The sequence below is a fragment of the Typopeltis vanoorti genome, chromosome 14 (assembly GCF_054136105.1).
Source record: "Typopeltis vanoorti isolate ZY-2024b chromosome 14, IOZ_Tvanoo_1.0, whole genome shotgun sequence".
In the NCBI taxonomy this organism is placed as follows: Eukaryota; Metazoa; Arthropoda; class Arachnida; order Uropygi; family Thelyphonidae; genus Typopeltis; species Typopeltis vanoorti.
Window position 1 is genome coordinate 10,909,104 of NC_143562.1, and position 22,327 is coordinate 10,931,430.

The window sequence follows — 22,327 nt, forward strand, 5'->3', positions numbered from 1 at the left end:
AAACATTTATTAATACAGCTTGTGTACAAATGCCAATCAAAAAGTATGAGGGGACAATCAACCTGTAAAGGCTATCATTTTTAAACAAATCTTTCATAATCTAAACATGAAATATTTGCACACAATCATCTGTGTTAATTTATCTTACATAAGAACAACATTTTTTTACCATCAAAATATCATAAGAATAAAATATTTTTTTAATCACACATATATAATAGTCGGCATTTTTTATAAACAAAATAAATTTCTTTTGTTTGCGATAGAAGTTTTTATGACAAACAATCTATAAATAATAAATAAATATTATCTCAGCACAATAATATTGAAGTACGTTATATTTCTCTTTTATTTTTATACTTCAATTGATAATCAATAGTACCAATCAAGGGGAATTATTTTATAGTCCTATTTATTTATATGCGATTACCAAAAGTGAATTCTTATTTGTAAAATGGTAGTAACAGTAACTATATTTTATTTAATAAAATCACTTTGTTATTACCGTATGAGTTTTTTGCTTAATATATTTAAAAAAGATGTTTTTTTTTCTTTTTTTTTTGAAAGAATAAAAAAATACACAAGAAGAACAAGGGGCTCACAAATTTGAGAAAAATTTAACAATGGGCTCGGGTGAGCCCATTATAGTTCACCACTGGTGACATGGCACCCACAAAGACTCAAGCAACCTATTCCACTCATTGACTATGTTTCAAGCAAAAAAATCCAGTCCTCACACTGTTGCTTAATTTGCAGTGACATCTCCTGGTTCTACCTTACTAGACCTGCTCTGAAAATTTTCCAGTGTATTAATCATTCATGTAAAACCCTTTCAGTAATTTCTGTCTAATCATATCACCTCTTTTCTGGCTATCAAGCAGTTACTGGAAAAATCTGCAAATCTTCAGCCTTTCCTCATAAGGAGCATTCCATAGACCTGCTATAGTATGCCCACCGATACGAGACCCTTCGACACTTCTGCACATGTCAAAAGAAGGAGAATCCATTCCGATAATAGGGTAATCAGTCCGTATTGTGGGATGAGTGTTTATTATTACATGTCGGAAAATTAACTTCTCTTTTATTATCATTGTAGTTTTTAAAATGGTAACTATTTTGCTTGTTTAACAGTTGGAAAATTTTATGTATAAAGCACGTGATTTTCCGTGTTGGTGGACAATTCGTATATCGCCTTGTTTCTTTCTCTCCTTCAACATGAATTCACTCTTCTTGGCAGTCTGCCAACGACAGCTCTCGCTTATGTGGTCTAACTATACCATGTTCACTTACTTCTGGATCCTCTCCACCTCTTCCTTATCCTCAAGCAACCCCGGTGACTAGATCTCTGTGCAGTCTTTTGTTAGTTTCTCTGTCAATAGTGGTGAATTCCATTCTTCAGGTTGCTCCAGTAGCTGACTTTTCACTGTTTTTGTGGTTTTCTATTGGGGGGGGGGGGGGACTTTTGTAGCAAGAAATTATTATTATTATTACATGACACCTCCAGGGAGTCCAAAGACTCATCGAGGGAGGGCACCTACTCTACAACTCTGTCTCCACCACAACTACCTTCACCGTCTACACGAATGCCATCTACCACCACCACTAGTATTTTCACAGACAATCACAAACATTCATGCCCACAGCGGATTCGAACCTGCAGCCCTTTGGTTGGAGAGTGGATACGCTAACCCTCGGCCAACCAGCCTGCAACAAATGCATTATTATTATTATATCAATTATCATTATATTATCCTTTAGCCTCAATTATCATTAACAATAACTGTGGTCTCAGTTATCATTATATCTGATTGTATTGTTATAATGTATGTATGTGTTTGTTTTTCAGTCTCAGTAACACCAGTCGTAATCATGTGGTATTTTTATAATTCTCCTAGCTCTACCTGTTTTCCATATGCTGTTAATAATGCAGATTTCAGTTTCTAAAATCATTACATAAAAACAATATATATGTATGCATGGGAAATTTTGTAACTCGGGAATGTTCCAGCTAGTATTATATCTGATTGTATTGCTATCAAGTGTACATAGTTTCAGCCAATATAGAATACAGTGTAGTCAACTGCATTCTGATTTGTTGTGCATCCTTGTTTCATCTTGGTTGATACCTAAATGATGCACATTATGCAGTGAGATTGAACATTGTCTTAGAAACCCTAGTCACTTTCCTTTGTTCCTTATAGGCTATCTAGAGGTCACCTCCTGTGCTTTAACCTTTAAGCAACCTATGCTATGACATACTTTATTAATTAAAATCATTTATTTCAAGGGGAGGGGAAGTATTGTATAACTATGATTAGTGGTTAGTCTCATGAATGCTTTGATTGCATTGTGTATATGTCAAAAAGATAGTTACATGGTAAGTTCTTTATATTTTGCAAAAAATATGGCATTTTTTCATTTTTCTAACCACCTGCCAATACTGTTGTTCTTTAGCATCATTACTAGATAGAAATTTAGTAAAGTCATTTCATCAGATGAAGTTATTTGCTTATAAGTGTTTTAGTCATGTTTTTCTTGTAGGTTATTACATTCCAAATGTCTGATAGGTATTATACAAATCCACATGGGCATGTAGATTTGTTTTTTGAGAGTGCCTGTATAAGAACCATACTGATATACACTTCTTGGAAGTCACCAGACACCATAATGTAAGGAACAAAATCCCCCATGGTGGCCCCCCCTTAATATGTAGGATCTCCTTTCATTGCAATGATTGCAGCAATCCTGTGGAGCATACTTTCCGCAAGAATAGAATACCAACCATGGGAATTTTGGACCATTCTTCCTGTAGACATGTAATAAGGTCCTGAACTGTGGTGGGGCAGATGTCCCTTGATCTCACTTGATGCTCCAGTTCATCCCACAGATGTTCAGTAAGGTTGAGATCAGGGTTCTGTGGAGGCCAGTCAAGTGAAGTGATGTAATGTCCTCAATCCACACAGTTACAGCAGCAGCAGCAACAGTCTTAAGATACACACAGCAGTTCTGTAGAAACACCACAAAGTAAACAGCATTGCATCGTCCAGAATGTTCAGATATCTCTCGGAGTTCAGTATTTGTGGCACCACAAACAGAGGTCTGAGGCCAAACCAGAAAAACAGAACCATACCATCATACATTTCGGAAAATTATGGAGACCGCTACCGTATTTGAGTAAAACTTTAGTTTAATATAAACCAAAATCAACACTTGACATTTCGATCTTTATATCAAGATAATCTTCTGGAGCATATACACTATATACAGAGAAACAAGCTGCACTACAATTTACATGATTTGCTAAAGTTACTGACCAACCATTACAACTACTATTGGCCTGACCTCTGGTGGGGAAAAAAAAACCTTGGCTACATCAACGCTAGAGTCCTATTATTATTATCTATTGGTTACAAGATTACATTGGACTGGAGAGCAACATGTTTATATATATATATTAAAAAAATGATTATGCATATAAATTTCAACCAATTGGTATGAAATGGTTTTGAATACTAGCTGAAGGTTGCTTAAGGTCCTAAAGTATGCTGGGTAGTATTAAGTAGGCTGAATATGTGCCATCCAGATTCTTGGAATTTTCATGCTGCCATTATTGTTGATATTAGGGTGGTTAATCAGAATTTTACAGTCTTCTTTAAACTTTCTTTCATACCAGGTTTTTGTATGGTGCAGAGAGTGGGTACTTTTCCAATCAATTTGGTGTAAGATGTTGAGAGCGTGGTCTGAGAGGCCTACTTCACCAAAATTGTTATATTTAATGTCTTTTGTATTCTTTTTTCCTTATAGGGATTGTGCGTCCAGTTTCACCAGTATAAGTTAAGTTACAGGTGCAGTAGATGCAGTAAACTCCAGGATGTGCCAATGGGAGGAGAGGATCCTTAGAGGAATTGAATGTTTTTTAATTTTGTAGGTGGTTTAAAGGTGGCATTGAGATTATAATGGTGTAGGATTCTGTTGATTTTTTCTGATAACTCTCTCAGACCAATTTTGACAGTAAAACCATAGCCATCCCATACATTAAAGGGGGTGGCTATGGTTTTACTGTAATCTGAATTCTTTTTTGATGAAGTTTTATGAAGGATTTTATTAATAGTATTTTTGTTGTAGCCATTATTTATAAATGTGTTGCTAATAATTTTTAATTCTTGTTTAAGAGCTTGCAGATTAGAGCAAATTGTTGTAGCTCTGTTTTTAAGGGTGTTAATGACTCCATATTTTTGTGATTGGTGGTGGTATGATTTATGATGTATGTATTGGTCAGTATGTGTCGTTTTGCAGTAGACCATGAAGGATAGATTGCCTGAAGGAAGACGTATGACCAGTGTATCCAGGAACGATAGTGAGTACTGATTTTCAATTTTGATAGTAAATTGTATGTTTTCATGTTGTTTGTTCTTGTGGCTAAGGAATGTGCAATGTTTGTCACCCGTGTGGCCAGATAACGAAAACATCGTCAGTGTATCTAAGCCACACTGTAGGTTTTAGAATCCTATACCATTATAATCTCAATGCCACCTGTAAACCATCTACAAAATTAAAAACATATTCAACTCCTCTAAGAATCCTCTATCCCCATTGGTACATCCTGGAGTTTACTGCATCTACTGCACCTGTAACTTACCTTATATTGGTGACACTGGACGTACAAATCCCTATAAGGAAAAAAGAACACAAAGGCACATTAAATATAACAATTTTGGTGAAGCAGGCCTCTCAGACCACGCTCTCAACATCTTACACCAAATTGATTGGAAAAGTACCTGCTCTCTACACCATACAAAAACCTGGTATGAAAGAAAGTTTAAAGCAGCCTGCAAAATTCTGATTAACCACCCTAATATCAACAATAATGGTGGCATGAATCCATGAATCTGGATGGCACATATTCAGCCTACTTAATACTTAGTACCCAGCATACTTTAGGACCTTAAGCAACCTTCAGCTAGCATTCAAAACCATTCCATACCAATTGGTTGAAATTTATATGCTTATATAATCATGTTTTTAATATATATATATATAAACGTGTTGCTCTCCAGCCCAATGTCATCTTGTAACCAATAGATGATGATGATAATAATTGGACTCTAGCATTGATGTAGCCAAGTGTTTTCTTTTTTTTTCCACCAGAGGTCATGCCAATAATTGTTGTAACTGTTTTTCAGTAACTTTAGCAAACCATGTAGATTGTAGTGCAGCTTGTTTCTCTGTATATAGTGTATATGCTCCAGAAGATGATCTTGATATAAAGATTGAAACGTCGAGTGTTGATTTTGGTTTATATTAAACTAAAGTTTTACTCAAACACTGTAGTTGTCTCCATAATTTTCCAAAATATATTCTGATCACCATGTAAGCCTAAAAGAAAGGAAACCATACCATCACATTGCCACTTCTGAATTTCATAATTGGAGTTACACACTCTACCATGAGACATTCACTGGGCATCTGCCACACCCTATGATTAGTAGCTCCATAACACAGCTTTGCACGTTTCCACTGTACATGTTCTTTGCACCACTGAAGACGAGCTGCATGTTGGTTTGAATAATGTGGTGCTTGTATATTGCAGTCATACCATGGTAACCCATGCTGTTAGTCTCAGTTCTGAATATTTTTGTGCAGATTCATGTTCCAGTCGATGGTGGGAACTCTGCATTCAGCCAGTCAACATTCAGTGGGTCCAGGGCTGGCTTAACCTCTATTACGAAATGATATTAGGGTATTGTTTGGAAATCATCGAACTGTTGATTGCTCAACACACAGTGAATGTGTAGTTAATTGACATTGAGGTAAGTAGATTCAAAATTTAACCTAAGACTTTACAAATGAAAGAAAAATTATGCATTTAACCCAGGACTATTCACCCTTTTTTTGGACATCATTATCACTGCTCATTTGGGGTATGTTATCACCCCTAGACATTTCTTTCCCTCCTCCCTCCACTATAGGTAATTGAAAATGTTATTGTGTTTAAATAGTCCAAGCTATTAACAGATTTTACCTACCACGATATTTTGAAAGGAGAAAAAGGAAGAGAAAATACAATACAATATTATGTAATTTTAAATTTTTACTGATATTTATTTAACTGAAATAATTTATTTATCGACTACAAATCATTCACATGGCAAAAATAAAACATTTTTCTACCATGTGAATGATTTGTAGTTGATAAATCTAATAAAGTTTAAAAAAGATTAAAATGTATCAGAATCAGTTTGTAAACCATGCAGAACATTAATTCTTTCTAGCACATTCATCATAAATGTCTTTCCTGTGATCCGCACACACAAAAATGTCACATACTGAACAACGGACTTTGGTTTTCCGATCCTTGGCTCGTGGACAGATCTGACATCTGGCTTGCTTCTTCACTTTTGGTTCTGAAGATGCCTCAGCAGAACAAGCATTTGTGTCTTCATCGCCTTGGATGTTCAGAACTTTCTGTATGATATTCATAAGTTCTCTAGACAGTGGCTGAGCCAGTCTCCTTTTCATGTGTGGTGTCGCAAGATTCAAGTCCAAGTTTTTCAAGTATTGGGACCTAATCATCTTTTTCTTAGTTGCTGACCGGAGAATTATCTGCGAGTTAATTCCTGCTTGATCCAGCATCCCATAAAAATAGCACAGAGGCCATCTTCTTGTTTTGCAGCTTGTTGTGTAGTTGTGAGCCATCTGGTCAACTGTCAACACCACCTTTTGTGTTGTTATAAAAAAGTATGACTTCTGGTTTCTTAGAGACATCATCAACTTTCTTGTCACTGTGCATTGTTGATAGCATGAGCACAGACTTTCCCTTCTTTGAACAAAATGATACTAATGTCTTTTCTCGGTCAAAAGTGTACTGTGAAGACAGCACTTTTTTCTTCTTATTAGGCTGAAGTGAAGTAGGAATTTCTGGTTTGTTCTTCCTAAGTGTACCTACTATAGTAAGTCCATAATCTTTGAGCATCATTTCTGCTAGAGAAATAGAAGTAAACCAGTTATCCATGGTTATATTTTGCTTTGTTCCATGGACTGCTTTAGATAGAACTTTTATGTGGTACATAGGGAGCGGCAATGGATTTGGTCTGTGATTCTCTTTCCCAATGTATGGGATAGCTGTGAGCATGTAGAATGTTCTAGCATCACACGTACAAACTATTTTCATTTCCTGTTATTTTTAACAAATTTTGGCAAATAGGTCATCATATGTTGGAAAACACTGTAGTAATTTAGCAGACATAAATGAGTCACTGCTCATAAAACATGTTCGGTGAATGATTAGCACGTGATCACACCAATCGTGCTGTAATTGGTTCTTTTGTCGCTTGGTATGGCTTTCTGTGGCAGTTTTAATGCGTGCTGGCCGATGTTCCAACATGCGATAAGCCACACCCAGTAGTGGGCATTTGTTTACTCGCGGTGAATGGTTTATGTACATATGCATTTTATAGACCTATTTTTGTTTGTTTATTTATTTCTATATAGATCGCAGACTTGTTTTTTAGAGTCTCAAAACTACAGTGAGGTTATAAGCAATAATACATATAGAAAACCTTTCTTTGAAATTAAACTTTTCATAGATACAGTACTTAATTTTAATTACATAAAAGTTTCTACATAAGTAAAAAACATGTAAATTAGCTAATTTGTCAATTTTTTAACATACGCATTCGGAAAATCTACTTTATTATATAATGGACACTTGGATTTAACAGACACCTCTTTGCCCAAATTAGTCCGTTATATCGAGGTTTTACTGTACTTCATTTTGCCATTTGATAAAAGAAGTAAGCCAATAATATTGTTGTATCCTGAAGCAGATACCTCTAATTCTGGACTATTTATTTGCAATCTGCAATCACTTGTTCAGCTGTCTAGGTTGGCATTAGTCCAAGTTTTAGAAATTTTATTCTGTATTTTCAAAATATAAAAACTGTTTACATGTGTGCAACAGAAAAGTTCAGTAGTGTTATTATTATTTTTTATTCCCTTAAAAAATTCCAAATATGACTACTTTTACTGCTGCTGGAAATAACTTTTCTTAGAAATAACTAGACAATAATCTTCTCAGCTGGAGGTAAAGGGTAAAAGCATATTACTCTCAGTGCTATTGAGAAAGAAAGACCACTTCTTCACATGCACATATATATTCATTTTAGAAGATGTGTTACAGAAAATAGTGGAAATTATTTTCGTGCTAATTTCTGCTCTTTTGTTAAACAATTGTTTTAAAATATTCTGAAAAAAAAAAAATGCCATCAAGCAAAATTTATTGCAAGAAATAAAGTTTGAACATTCCTTTTTATTTTACCTTGCACTACTACGAGGCATAGAATGCTTATGCTTACAGATTTAGATATACTGCTGATGTTTGAGAACAACTCTTTCTGCTTTTATGAACAAGTCGTTAAATTGCATTATATTCTTATTTCAGGGCTAATTGTAAAATATTGCAAAATTATATTCAGTAATATTTCAAATGAATTCCCAGTTGAAAAACAAATTATTGTTTTGTAGAGTGTTCATTTTAATAATAATAATGCTGTTTCTTTACCATTTTAAAATAACCTTTCCTGAGTGGAAGCAACATAAATAAATAAATAAATATATATATATATATATATATATATATATGTTACACACAGATTATGAAATCGCACAATTCACGGAATGCGCAACATTTTTGCTCATTCCATGAACTGTATAATGCGCTTGTACAGTTCATGAAATGTGTAGAATTTTGCACAATTCATGAAATGAGCATTACGTTTTCTGCACATTTCATGAATTGGGTGCATAGTTACAGCATATAAATAGGTGATAAACGAGTGAAGAGTAATGCTGTTAGCCTTACTCTTCAAGTTTTATGTATTAAAAGTTTTAATTCAAAAACTTTTATTACATAAAAATAGTTATGTACTTTGACAAAACACAAGAAAAATATTATTACCAAACTTCTTTCATTGCAACTAACAAGTAAACAATAATTAAGGATTTCAATAATTAAGGATTTTCACAAGATTTGTTTAGATGGCATTAAGAGTTACAAAGAACTTGATTTTTAAAACAGTTACATTTCTTATTTGTGCAACATGTTTTACAAGAGCATATTTTGAATCTTTGTCCATTACCAACAGAAAGTTGGCGAACTGGAGCTCTGATGTTGAGGTCTATAGTTGGCATTTCATTTATAGATAATTCCTGAAAATCAACCTTTTCAAAACAATTTCTCTCAAGCCAGTTTTCAATAACTCCATCTTTGATACCAAATCTGTATTTCCCTTCCTTCCTGTCAAGAACTTCTACAGTCAAGTTTGTCAGATCTCCTCGACCACAATCAAAAGATAGTACAAACACATTTACACAATCTCCAATATCCACTTCTTTTAATTTTTTGTTTGTTCTTTACACCATTTCAGTAGTGACATGCTTCGTTTTCTGACTTGCAATGATCCTCAGTTTGACCACTGGATGGAGGTCATCATTGTCAGTATCTGAAAAATTGGACTCTGATTGCCTCCTAATGAATCATCAAGAATTCCTCCATTCAATTTTCTGGATTCGTCTATCAAATTGTATTCATGATTTTCTTGCGCTGTTTCATTGTTATTTGTAATAGATTCTTCATATAATTCAATGTATTCTTCATTGTTATGATTTTTTACAGTTACATTTGCCCCAATAAATCAATTTTCATTTTTTTCTGGAATTTACTGTAACACTTGACTAATAGTATTACAAAAAAAATTCTTAAAACACAGCAACTTGTAGAAACAACCAATAAGAAATGCTCTTCACCAGTTTATCATGAGTTTCCGCACATCATGCGCTGCTACTGTTACGATGCTCCGAATTCGTGAAATGAGCAGAAAACGTAATGCTCATTTCATGAATTGTGTAAAATTCTACACATTCTATGAACTGTACAAGTGTTATACAGTTCATGGATTGTACAATTTCATAATTTGCACATAACATATATATATATGATGAAATTATCTGAAACATGTTCTATATGTAATTGATTAAAATTTATGTTTTGAAGTATTTTAACTCCCCCTCTCCCTCGCTGCTACCATGACCGCTCATAGTAACTGAATTATAAACATCTAATTTCGTATTTTATACTTTTCACAGTATCTACACTTCACATTTGATATGATTAAAGATTTGCATATTATTATCTATAAAATAAAGTCATCAAAGCCCCTTTGAACAATCTGTGAAGTATTACTCAAAATTTAATTTTCAACAAAACAAAAAAAAATCTGGAACGTCGACAGCCACGTTTATACACACACACACACACACACACACACAATAGGGGGCCTATTCCCCCCCTGTGTTCAAGACTGGTAGGTTGTTTCTCCTTGAATTCTGATGACTCGAATTTTGAAGACTCGACAGTCAGGGTCTACCCTAAGTGTCGAGCCTTCAAAAGGAGGGCTTTGCCCCCCTGACGCCTACGGCACCCAACCACCCAAGATCCAGACTGGTAGGTCTAAAATCAGAACTCCCTGGTGGACACAGGAAGTTAAAGAGGCAGTGAAGGAAAAGAAGAAAGCATACCAAAAGTTCCTGACAAATAAGTCAGCTTTTGCTCTTAGAGAATATAGAGACAAATGCAAGAATGCTAAACACTGTGTAAAACAAACTAGCTAAACAAGTCATGGGAGGACTTTGGCAAGAATATAGAAAATAAATATCAAGAAGGTGGCAAAATATTCTGGAGGTTGTTGAAGAAACTTAAGAATGGAGGAAAGAGTGCTGTAAAAGGAATTAGAGATGATAAAGGTGACATGAAAACGGGAGAAAAAGATATCCTTGAAGTATGGAGTAATTACTTTGAAAAACTGCTAAATGAAACAAGCAGTGATGACAGCACAGTGGTAAAAAACACTGACCAGGCATGCAGTCAGGAATACATATCCATACTTGAAGTAGAAAAAGCCATCAAAGGCTTGAAATGTGGAAAGGCAGCAGGAGTAGATGATATTCGACCAGAAATGCTGAAGTATGGTGGTATAAGAGTATTACAGTGGCTGCACTGCATAGTTCAGAAAGCCTGGACAGAGGGACGAATTCCCGATGATTGGAGTAGAGCTCTCATAGTACCCATATATAAAAAGGGAAATAAAACTGCATGTGAGAATTACAGAGGTATTTCCCTACTGAGTGTTCCTGGCAAGATCTATGCAAGTATACTTGAGAAACGGTTGAGAAGAATTGTGGAAGAAAAGCTTGGTGAAGAACAAGCTGGATTCAGGCCAAACAGAGGCTGTCAGGATCAGATCTTCACTTTACGACAAATAGTCTAGAAAGCATGGGAATATAACAAAGATCTGTATTTAAGTTTTGTCGATCTGGAAAAGGCATATGACAAGGTGCCAAGAGAGAAGCTATTCAATACGCTGCAGTTATATGGTGTGAATGGGGCATTATACCAAGCAATACTTAGTCTTTATTTGAGTTGTAAGTCAGCAGTCAGAATTGAAGGAAGTACAGGAAGATGGTTTAATGTTAAATCTGGTGTGAGACAAGGATGTACATTATCCCCTCTGTTATTCATTATCTATATGGATCACATTATGAAGGAAAGTGGTATTACACCTGATATCAAAATTGGAGATGTTAATGTCAGTTCTTTGCTTTATGCGGATGATGTTATACTTCTAAATAAATCTGCTACAAGTCTGCAAGATTCTCTGACTAAATTGAATAGCTGTTGTAATAGATATGGTATGAAGGTCAGCAATAAAAAGACAAAGACAATGAAAATAGGCAGAATCATTGAAAATGTCAACTGTGTTGTGAATGGAGAACCTGTGGAACAAGTAAAACTTTTCAGCTACTTAGGCACGATTTTTACAGAAGATGGTAAATTAAATATAGAAATAGACAACAGAATCAGCAAAGCTGGTATGGTGGGAAGTCAATTGAATAAATTCATATGGAATAAGAAAGAAATTAGTCGGAACACTAAATTAGCTGTATACAAGACAGTGTTCAAACCAGTTTTAACTTATGGATCCGAGAGCTGGGTCAGAAGTAAAACACTTGACCAAAGACTAGAGACCACAGATATGAGAGTCCTGAGAAAGATTATAGGCATGAACAGATGGCATCAATGGCAATATCATATTAAAAACGAGGATATTAGGAAAGAACTTGACATTGTCAGCATCCAGGAATGCGTTAGCAGAGCTAATCTCAGGTGGTATGGTCACTTAAATAGAATGGGTGAGGAAAGATTAGCAAAACAAGTGTTCTCTGCCAGGTTGGCAGCAAAATGACCCAGAGGAAGGCCAAGATATAGGTGGATTGATACGATACAAAGTGCTTTAGACGATAGAAATATAAGATCTGATAATGTTGGAGTCTTGACAAGTAACAGACCTATTTGGAGGAAAATTGTAGATAGGAAATTAATAATGATGTAATTTTTTTCATGTAGTACTATCATATCCTGTACACCCCTTGAGGGTACATGGCAGGAATTTGATGATGATGATGATAGTGTTGACTAAGCGATCAGACAAAATTAGCACAAAAAAATTCAAAATAACATTGGTTCTCCAAGGTAATGCAATTTTTAATGAATAAATATGTTAAAGATACCAAGCAATTTTAAACCTGGTTTTACTCCATTTCCCACAGACTAAAAGTCAAGTTTGCGCCTGCAATTGATGCAAGTCTAAATGATCCCACAGGTAGTGCAGGACCAGGGCAACTCGTGGCAAAGGTGGAACAAAGGTAAATATTAAGATTAGTGATCGGAGATTGTTCCACCTTTGCCACGAGTTGCCCTGGTCCTGCACTACCTGTGGGATCATTTAGACTTGCATCAATTGCAGGCGCAAACTTGACTTTTAGTCTGTTTGCTTACTTGGGAAATGGAGTAAAACCAGGTTTAAAATTGCTTGGTATCTTTAACATATTTATACCCAAGGTAAAAATACTTTCTACATTTAATGAATAAAGTATGCAATGACCTCTTATTTTGTTCTGCATTAAAAAATTGTACAATAAAAGAAGAAAGCAAAAATAAATATAATTTTTATATTTTTGGTCTATCCAAGATTAAAAGTCCAGTTACCCAGCATAGAACAAGGAACTGTGTTTCTTGTTATAGGCAACTGAGACGCAGCTATGATCGCAAGATAATCTGGTTAAGTTTTAATTCGAATGGATATGATGGTCAAATTGCACCTATCCATGTTCTTTCAGCAGATAGCATGCATTGTATTAGATTTTGCCTGCTGTATATAAACATACTGGCCAGTTGGGAGGTTAATATGTGTATTCTTCAAAGTACACAATTTTACATAAAAATATTTTAATTACATGTAAAAAAAAAAGTAAGGGGCACTCAACTTAAAATTGCATCAGGGCTCTACAACCTCTAGAGTTGAATCCCTGACACTTCCATCTCAGTATGGTATCACTGGTCGATGACTTGAGATGGCCCAATTTGTCAACACTTTTCCAAACAGATAAGCCCAACATGGCAGCCACGTCACCCAGAAGACAGTTGCACTGACATGTTGAGCATCATATTCCTCCAATTTATACCAGTTAGAAACATGTGACTCATTACGTGGCACAATGCACCTTGCCCATGGGGATGTCTTACTTCTAGTTTTATCAGTCTTTTTTTGTGCACTTTTTCTGGAGAGTGTTTGTTAAATACCAGTTAAGTTGTTTTAGATATCAGTATTTGAAAATGGTTTAACAGTGGGTGAATTATTGTACATGTAACTTGACAGGAATTATTTCATTTAGCATGGTATATATCACATCCAAGTTCTTATATGTACAAAATTTTTGATGAATTGATGTAGAGTGGTATTTATTACAATGAGTAGGCATGTGTAGCATTGCTAAAGCTTCCTTGGAGTTTCTGACAAAGCAGTTGTTTTCTGTATACTGTATTTCTGTTTTTGTGCCATAGTACAGATGTCCTTCATTGGTTGTATGATAAGTTGTACTGAATTTTTCTCTTTGCTACATCAGTGTGTTTTGACATACAGACCTCTCCAGACAATCCTGTTCATCCCACATAGCATATGCTACATGAACGGTGGATTATGTAAATTCCCAGGTTTTTTATATGGTCTATGGAGTGGTTTCTGATATAGTTTAGTCATTCTTCTCTCAAAGTAATGTACTGTCATTGTTGAAAGTTTTTTTATTTGGTTACATATTAAATTAAAGATGCGAAGAAATTACTTGCTTGGGTTATCCTTTATCCAAGTGTAAGCAACCAAACTTTGCATGTGAAGTATCTTTGACTAAGCTACTTGTATACAGAGGCTAATGAATATAAATTATTGGTATCTTTCATTTAACCCCTCCATGTGGGGCACCTGTTCGTGGTGGAGGGTGACCTTCCAGTGATGGTACTGACCCTTTTCATTCTGCCTCTTTTTCTTTGCTTTTCTTCTTGTATTCTTTGCTCCACTTCTCCCGAATCTTTTTCACTATCCTTTTTCCAGACCACTATCACTGGGATCCAATGGCGTGTTTGCCATGCAGTGCGACCCGTGGACATCTGGAATGGGGGGATCCTAGTTTTAATATACTTTTGATGAGTGACTTTAGCGGTCACAATACTCTGCGAGGTAGTACCAACACTAATAGATGAGGTCGAATCATTGAAAAAATTCTTGATGATAATAACCTTTTCCTTCTAAATAATAAACTCAATACTTTCTTCCATATGCCTACCTGCTCATATTCTGCAATTGATCTTACAATCTGTTCCCCTTCCATTCTTCCACTGCTCATGTGGGACATTGAAGAGAACATATATGGAAGTGATCACTTTCCTGTTCTTTGTACAATGTCTTCACAGGAACCATGTTCACCTACATGGATACCTATATGGAAAATGGACCAGGCTGACTGGAACACTTTCTCTCATCTTGCAAAATTTAATGCTGATGCCATCAGTCAAACACCTATCAATGAAGCTGTAAAATATATAACAGAATGCATTGTCCAGGCAGCAACAATCTCCATCCCAAAAACATCATCTCGATTTCCAGTCTATCCAAAGCCTTGGTGGAAACCAGAGTGTCAGGCAGCCAAAAAAGATCAACACAGAGCATGGAGCATATTTCATAGATACCCCACCACATCAAATTTAATAACTTTCAAGCGTGCTCGAGCCAAAGCACGTTTTGTAAGATGTCAGAGCCAAAAACAATCATGGATCCAATTTACTACATCAATTAATCAAATGACCAGTCCAAAAATTGTGTGGAATAAAATCCGGAAAATGAAAGGCAGATATAGTACACATTGTTTGTCCACCTTAGATTATAATGGAAGTGTTCTTGCTGATCCCAAAGTTATTGCAGATACTTTGGGAGAAACGTTTGCTAAAATCTCAGCAACAGCTTCATATTCTCTGGAATTTTTAATACTGAAAGAACAGCAAGAGAAACAAAGGCTTAAGTTTTCTACCAACATTCTTCAGCCATTTATCAAGGAGGAACTAAAAAGAGCTCTCCTACAATCTCACCCTAGTGCAGTAGGATCTGATGACATCCATTATGAAATGATAAAACATCTACCATCATCTTCTATGGATCTTCTTCTCTTATTATACAATAGAATACTTGCAGAGGAAGAGTTTCCAAATTCTTGGCATAAGTCAATTGTCATTGCTATCCCAAAACCAGGAAAAGATCCAACACAAGCAAATAATTATCAACTCATTGCCCTGACCAGCTGTCTTTCTAAGATACTAGATAAAATGGTTAATGCCAGACTTCTCTGGTATTTAGAAAGCAACAGTCTTCTTTCCAATACACAATGTGGTTTTCCATAAACATCGATCAACTTTAGACCATTTAGTTCGGTTAGAAACTTGTATAAGAGATGCATTTCTGAAGTGAGAACATCTTGTCTCAGTTTTTTTTGACATGAAAAAAGCTGATGACACAACCTGGAGATATGGCATATTAAAAGACTTCTATAAACTAGGTTTCAAAGGACACCTCCCTATATTTATTAAAACTTTCTGTCCAGGCAAACTTTCCAAGTCAGAGTGGAAAGTATGCTATCTCAACCATATCTTCAAGAACAAGGTGTTCCACAAGGCTCTGTCTTAAGTGTAACCCTTTTTGCTATTAAAATCAACTCAATCATCGAACAGCTTCCTCCCACTGTAGATAATGCCCTATATGTTGATGACTTCACAATTTACTGTTACTCATGTGACATGAGGGTAATTGAAAAACAACTTCAGCAAGCAATTGATCATGTCTCTCTGTGAGCTCTTAATAACGTGTTTAGGTTTTCAACAGAAAAAAGTGTCTGTGTACACTTCTGTCGAAAATGCACTCATCACCCAGATCCTGAATTAAGAATGGGACTTATTTGCACTCATGTAATAACCTCTGACTTTGTGTGTTGCTGTGCCCTCTGCAGCAGTTCTGTTTACCTAGAGATGCTGCTTTGTGAAACTAGATTCTTGTACAGACATATTGTTTCCAATTTTCTGTAAATGCTAATGTTGTAACCTTTAGTATGGCACAGTATGACCTTTGTAGTTTTTGTGACAAATAAACTATAAACCAACCAACCAACCAACCAATCTTTCATTTAATTTAATATATTTCCAACTGAAAAATTTTCAACAACTAGCTCTGATCCAGAGTATTTTAATAATATGGTGATACATCTTTTCACCACTTGTATGTGGAAACTAGACAAATTTTGGATTGCTTCAACCTTGGTATCACTTTTGGGTTGGCTCCCACTGATGAGACCTCAAGGAAGGTCAAAACCAGTCTGGGTAGTGGTCTTTCCCATAATGCACTGCATTATGGGATACTAAGGCAATTAATGTGAAGTCATTAGTGTCTACATACAAGTAGCTTAGTCATGGAAATACTTCAAGTACAAACTTTGTTTGCTTACACTAATGGATAAACCAAGAATATAATTTTTTTGGCATCTTTCATTTAATATACTCTTAGTAAATCAACAAACCTGTTTATATAATAATGTTGGTGTTGTGAGAGGACATGTCTAATTTTGTTAATTTCTTTTGCAGGTAATACTTCTTTGAACAAGAAAATGGTATTCATCATTCAGCTCTATGATTGTTCAGTTTTCACTATAGAACATTTACTGTAAACTAATAAGTTTATAATATTTGGTGTCCAAAAGAAAAATTATACTGTTTTTAATGAGAGATATAAAATATCTTGGAATCTGAAATAATTATGAGGTACTATAATAATTAACAGCTAAAATTTGTGTGAAATTGTGGAATGTTTTCATGGATGTATGGAGTTTTGTAAAGGATAGCATGTTACTTCATATTATTGGAAAATATCTTAAATGTTAATTTTGTATTAATTTCATTTCATAGATCTCTTCTATTAGTATACTCAAAATGCTTCCCTCTGAACATTTTGTTTGTGAATCTTGTGGGCAGTCATTTTCACAGCTTGATGATTTTAAAATGCATATGGAAAACCACAGTAATGAGAAACCTTCCAGCTCTGGAACATATGATAAATCAGTTTTAAACTCATATGTGCTCAGAAAGAATCAATCAATTAAATCACCTGAAAAACTTTTTGTATGTGTAACTTGCAACAAATCATTTAGGCGAGCTTATCATCTTAAGCTTCACAAAGTAAGCCACAAAAATGAGAAGCCATATACCTGTGAAATGTGTGGTAAGTTGTTTTCTCAAGCCTATAGGCTTAAAATTCACTCAAGAATTCACACTGATAAGAAACCCTATGCATGGGGCAAATCTTTTCCATTTTCTTGTATTCTTAAAAGAAACACTGCAGTTATTAATGAAAAATCTTTCACCTGTGAAATTTGTGGTAAATCATTTTCATGTCCTAGTGATCTTAAAAGACATACAAGAATTCATACCAAAGAAAAACCTTTTACTTGTGAAACTTGTGGTAAATCATTTTCAAGAAATGATAATCTTAAAATTCATAAAAGAATTCATACTAATGAGAAGCCTTATGCTTGTTTAACTTGTGGTGAATCATTTTCAGCCTCTGATAAACTTAAAGTACACATAAGAGTTCACACTAAAGAACAACCATACACCTGTAAAATTTGTGGTAAATCATTTTCGAGCTCTAGGGATGTTAAACGACACACAAGAGTTCATACTAAGGAGAAGCCTTTTCCTTGTGAAACTTGTGGTAAATTATTTTCGAGAAGTGATAATCTTAAAATTCATACAAGAATTCACACTGGTGAGAAACCCTTTACTTGTGAAACCTGTGGTAAATCATTTTCAGACTCTAGCAGTCTTAAAAGACATAAAAGACTTGATGCTGATGAGAAACATTTGCCTTCCAAAACCTGTAGCAAATCATTTTCAGTCTCTAGTAAATTTAGAACACACATAAGAACTTGCATTAATGAAAAACCTTTTACTTGTGAAACTTGTGGCAAATCGTTTTCAAAGTCTGGTTATCTCAAAATGCACGCAGCACTTCATACAAAAGAAAAACCATTTATCCAGGAAATTTGTGAGGAATCATCTTCACAATCTGATGTTGAAATTTACAACCATACAAATAGGGAAACTTTTACCTGTGAAACTTGTGGTTTATTATTTGCGCATCCTGCTCATCTTATAAGGCATAAAGCAACAACTCACTTTAGTGAGAATTCTTGTAATTGCGAAACCTGTTATTTCTCATTTTCACAAGTTTCAAATCTTAGTAACCACTCAACGGTTCATAGTAATGAGAATCCTATGCCTGTAATGCTTGTAGTAAATCGTCATTATCTTAACGATTATCTTAAATCTTAAAAAAAAAAAAAAAAGCTGTTACCATAAGAAGCCTACGACATGTTAAAATTATGGTAAGTTATATTTCTTTTTTTTTTTTTTTCTGTTCATCTCTCACTATAGCAGACAGCTTTGTATAAGCTTGCTCACTATGACAAACTGCCAAACAGTCCCAACCAAAGCTTTCCACAGGTGCATGCTGTTTGAAAGAAATTCAGTATTACAGATTAAATGCATGACAAAATGTTCCTGCAGTTCCTTACAAGTTTACATTAGCAAGAGTTACTGTTTACAGAGAATTTTTGTAAAATTAGATGAGATTTTTCTATTCTAGGTCCTGACATAAGTTAGTTTGATAATATGTATATTTAAATTGTGTACATTGGCTCACATTATTGAGTAAATGTTTTACTATAACTCAGGTTGGGTTGTATGTGTAGTAGCTGTTCTTTTGAAAACAGCTGACCATATTCTACAACTTTTAAATTCTGTATATCATATAGCATATCTTTTTTTAAGTTGAGCATTTGCATTGTCTTTGTTAACCATCACAAGGATTGAGTTATATTTAGTTACCCTTAATGCATGCCAAATTGGAAGCATTTCTGATTGAGAGTATTCTTCTGAAATTTTTGTTTTTCTAATTTAAATTTCTGTGTGTTTAAGAAGACATTCAGAATTATGTGAAACATTATAGGTTAAATAGATTTAAGATACTGAGAGATTAATAATTAGATGAGATTTCTCAAATGTAAGATTGCATTTTCACTTCATTTGTTTATTGTGTTGCAAATTATGATCGGTGAGTGAGCAAAAAACTTTACATATGGAAATTACAAGAACATCATTTTAAGATGTTGGTAATTTATATCATTTTCCTTCTTGGATATTCTCATGAGAAATATACTGCAGTTTAACCAGTGATAAATTTGAACTAGATATTTTTAGACATTTTAATATAAAGTTAACTTGAACATACTGTACATTATCAAAATTTCCATCTTTGAAGTTATATAGATGCACAAGATTTCAAATATATATATATATAACAATTATGCAATCATTAGAAGTGAACATGGTTATGCTTTTATAAAAAATTAAGGAAAAATTCTACTGAACTCGATATATAGCTTGAAAGCACTTGAAGTACATTGCCTGAAGAGTATTATTTCAATAAAAACAACTAAAACACTGAAAATAATACGTTTTTTTGACTGTATTATAATAATTTATAATCATGCAATTTTTTTCACTGTTTTTGTTATTTATTATTATTTTTCAGTAGTAGATTTAAGCATTCTGAAAAATGTTATTAACAGTGTGGATCTGTACTGTTTATCGTAAAGACAACTAACTCTCTGAAGCAGTGTTTCTCAACCAGAAATTTGTGAGTTGCATATAAGGGATATGTGATTTGAGTAGATTCTACTCAGTATAAATTTTTTTTCTCCTTATCTTAATATTGTCATTACTGTCAGAAAAATTATTTATAATCATTATTTTTATTGTAAATATTTAACTTGAAGTGTTACTTAAAATTTAAAAAAAAAAAAAACAGGATGTAGTAGTGTAGAATAATTTGAACCATATAGAAATTTTAAATGCTTGCACTTTGCATCTACAAACTGTATGAGCCTGCCATGTTTCCAAATTAAGGTACGTTATAGAGAAGGTTGATTTGTTGAAAGAGTGAAAGGTTGAGAAATGCTGCTGTTATTCATTATGATGATTACTTGTAATAAGGCTGGGATCCTAGAAAGATTTTGGTCTAGATAGTTGTTACAGTGGAATAGCATAAGAAATAAGCAATTATTGGGACCAACCAGTACACTCATTTGAAACAAAATTGTCTGCAGTTTTAAAGACAAAACTTTTTATTACATACCCAGTCCAGATTCCAAATGTTATGTTTGCAATATGTGAAAATAAATCCTGTATAAAAAAATTTAATGCTTATTTATTATTCTGATATCTTTTGGAAACCTTTTTCTTGAAAAGGTTTGAAACAGACCTTGACCTTCTGTACATCACTCACTACAAAAAAAAAAAAAAAAAAAAAACATACACACATACATACATATATACACTAATCATGTTATTATTTTAGGTAAGAGTAAATTACACATTAATTTATTATTAATTAATTATTACACAGATCAGCAAATCAAAACTTGAATGGGGATTTTCATTTGAACAGCTGTGTTTTTGTTACATTAATTTCAAAAATAAAATTAAATATTGGGTTATAGTTATTTTTCATAACTGGGAAGACATAATGGGTAATTTTTCTTTTCTGAAATTTATTTTCAACTAATGACCAGCATTGTATAAAATTATGAATTGAAAACAAAATAAAAAATGCTTTTATTATTATTTATTGAATACTCGATATTATTATGTGACACCTCCAGGGAGTCCAAAGATTCATTGAGGGAGAGTGTGCCAACAGCATCTCACCATTGAACTCCTTCCAACTACTAACCACGCCCAAACTTGCTTAACTTTTTGCATGAGCCATTAGTAGCAGAGGATCTACCAGTTGACCAACCTTGTTAATCTTTATTCAGAATCTTTAAAGAAAATCTTGTACTCTGATCATTTAGTGGTTTCATTTAACTGCCATTATTTTGGCATTTCTCTGTCTCTTTTGCACATCCTTTTAATTTCTTGAATCCTTGTTAAATATTTCATCCTATTCATCACTCATTAAGCGAGCATTACCAGAGAAATACTCAGAACGGGAGTGTAAGAAGTGAATCTTAAAGCTCTTGTTGGATAAATCTACATTCAGTCCTGTTTATAAGAGCTTTTCAGCTGAAGGTAGGTTAGCCAATTTCTTACAGAGGCAGCAAGGCATCTTTTCACATCCTGCAAACTGATCAGAGAATGCACAGTTAACGGACAAATGCATTTATATGGTAGATTAGTGTGGAGTGACCTTTTTTTTTTTTTAAAGGTCTGGGGCTACATAAATGGTTCCCTTCCCCCCTTTTTTTTTGTTATTTTAAACCTGACTTGCACAAAAGGTCACAAGACCTATAACAGATTAGTGCCATCTGTGGGCAAGAGGATAAGAAAGAAGGAATCTGTTTGCATTTTGTTAGAACAGCTGGAGGTTGTAATTTTTTTGGAGAAAGAAAAAATACCTTTTTTTTGGAGGGAATGCTGTTCCATTAAAGAGAAGTTGGTTTTTGCGAGTTTCAAGATGGACTAAAAGCATGTGGCTAGCAGAGGCTCTTGTTCTGATGAGTTTGGAGGAAGTCGAGATATATAACAGTGGTCAGTTCAGCAAAGAATTCCACTTCAAATTCTCAGTCACCAACCAAGCCTTGCTTCTCACAAAAAAGTGTGCCAATGCTGTAAAAGGAAAAAAAAAAAGAAAACTGCTTACCAGAAATAACTCAAGACCAAAACTCCAGCTGTCTAATCTCCCTACCCTGCAGCTCACAACTGTTCTAAAAGAATCAGTTTTTTTCCAATGAATCTTTTTCAACAGCTGAAATTGTAATTTTACAAACTGCATTACTCTGC

At 34.2% G+C, this 22,327-nt stretch overlaps 1 protein-coding gene across 2 annotated transcripts in view; it reads left to right on the forward strand.

Annotated features, from left to right (window-relative positions):
* The window catches only part of LOC150099208 (uncharacterized), a 29,596-nt gene extending 8,855 nt beyond the window's left edge, over positions 1-20,741 (forward strand). For both annotated transcript variants that reach the window (XM_090404444.1, XM_090404445.1), the window contains exon 2: positions 17,072-20,741. In XM_090404444.1, coding sequence (XP_090260570.1) covers positions 17,417-18,817 — 1,401 coding nt within the window. In that variant the 5' untranslated portion in view covers positions 17,072-17,416 and the 3' untranslated portion in view covers positions 18,818-20,741. The remainder of the gene's footprint in view (positions 1-17,071) is intronic.
* Positions 20,742-22,327: the final 1,586 nt, after the last annotated feature.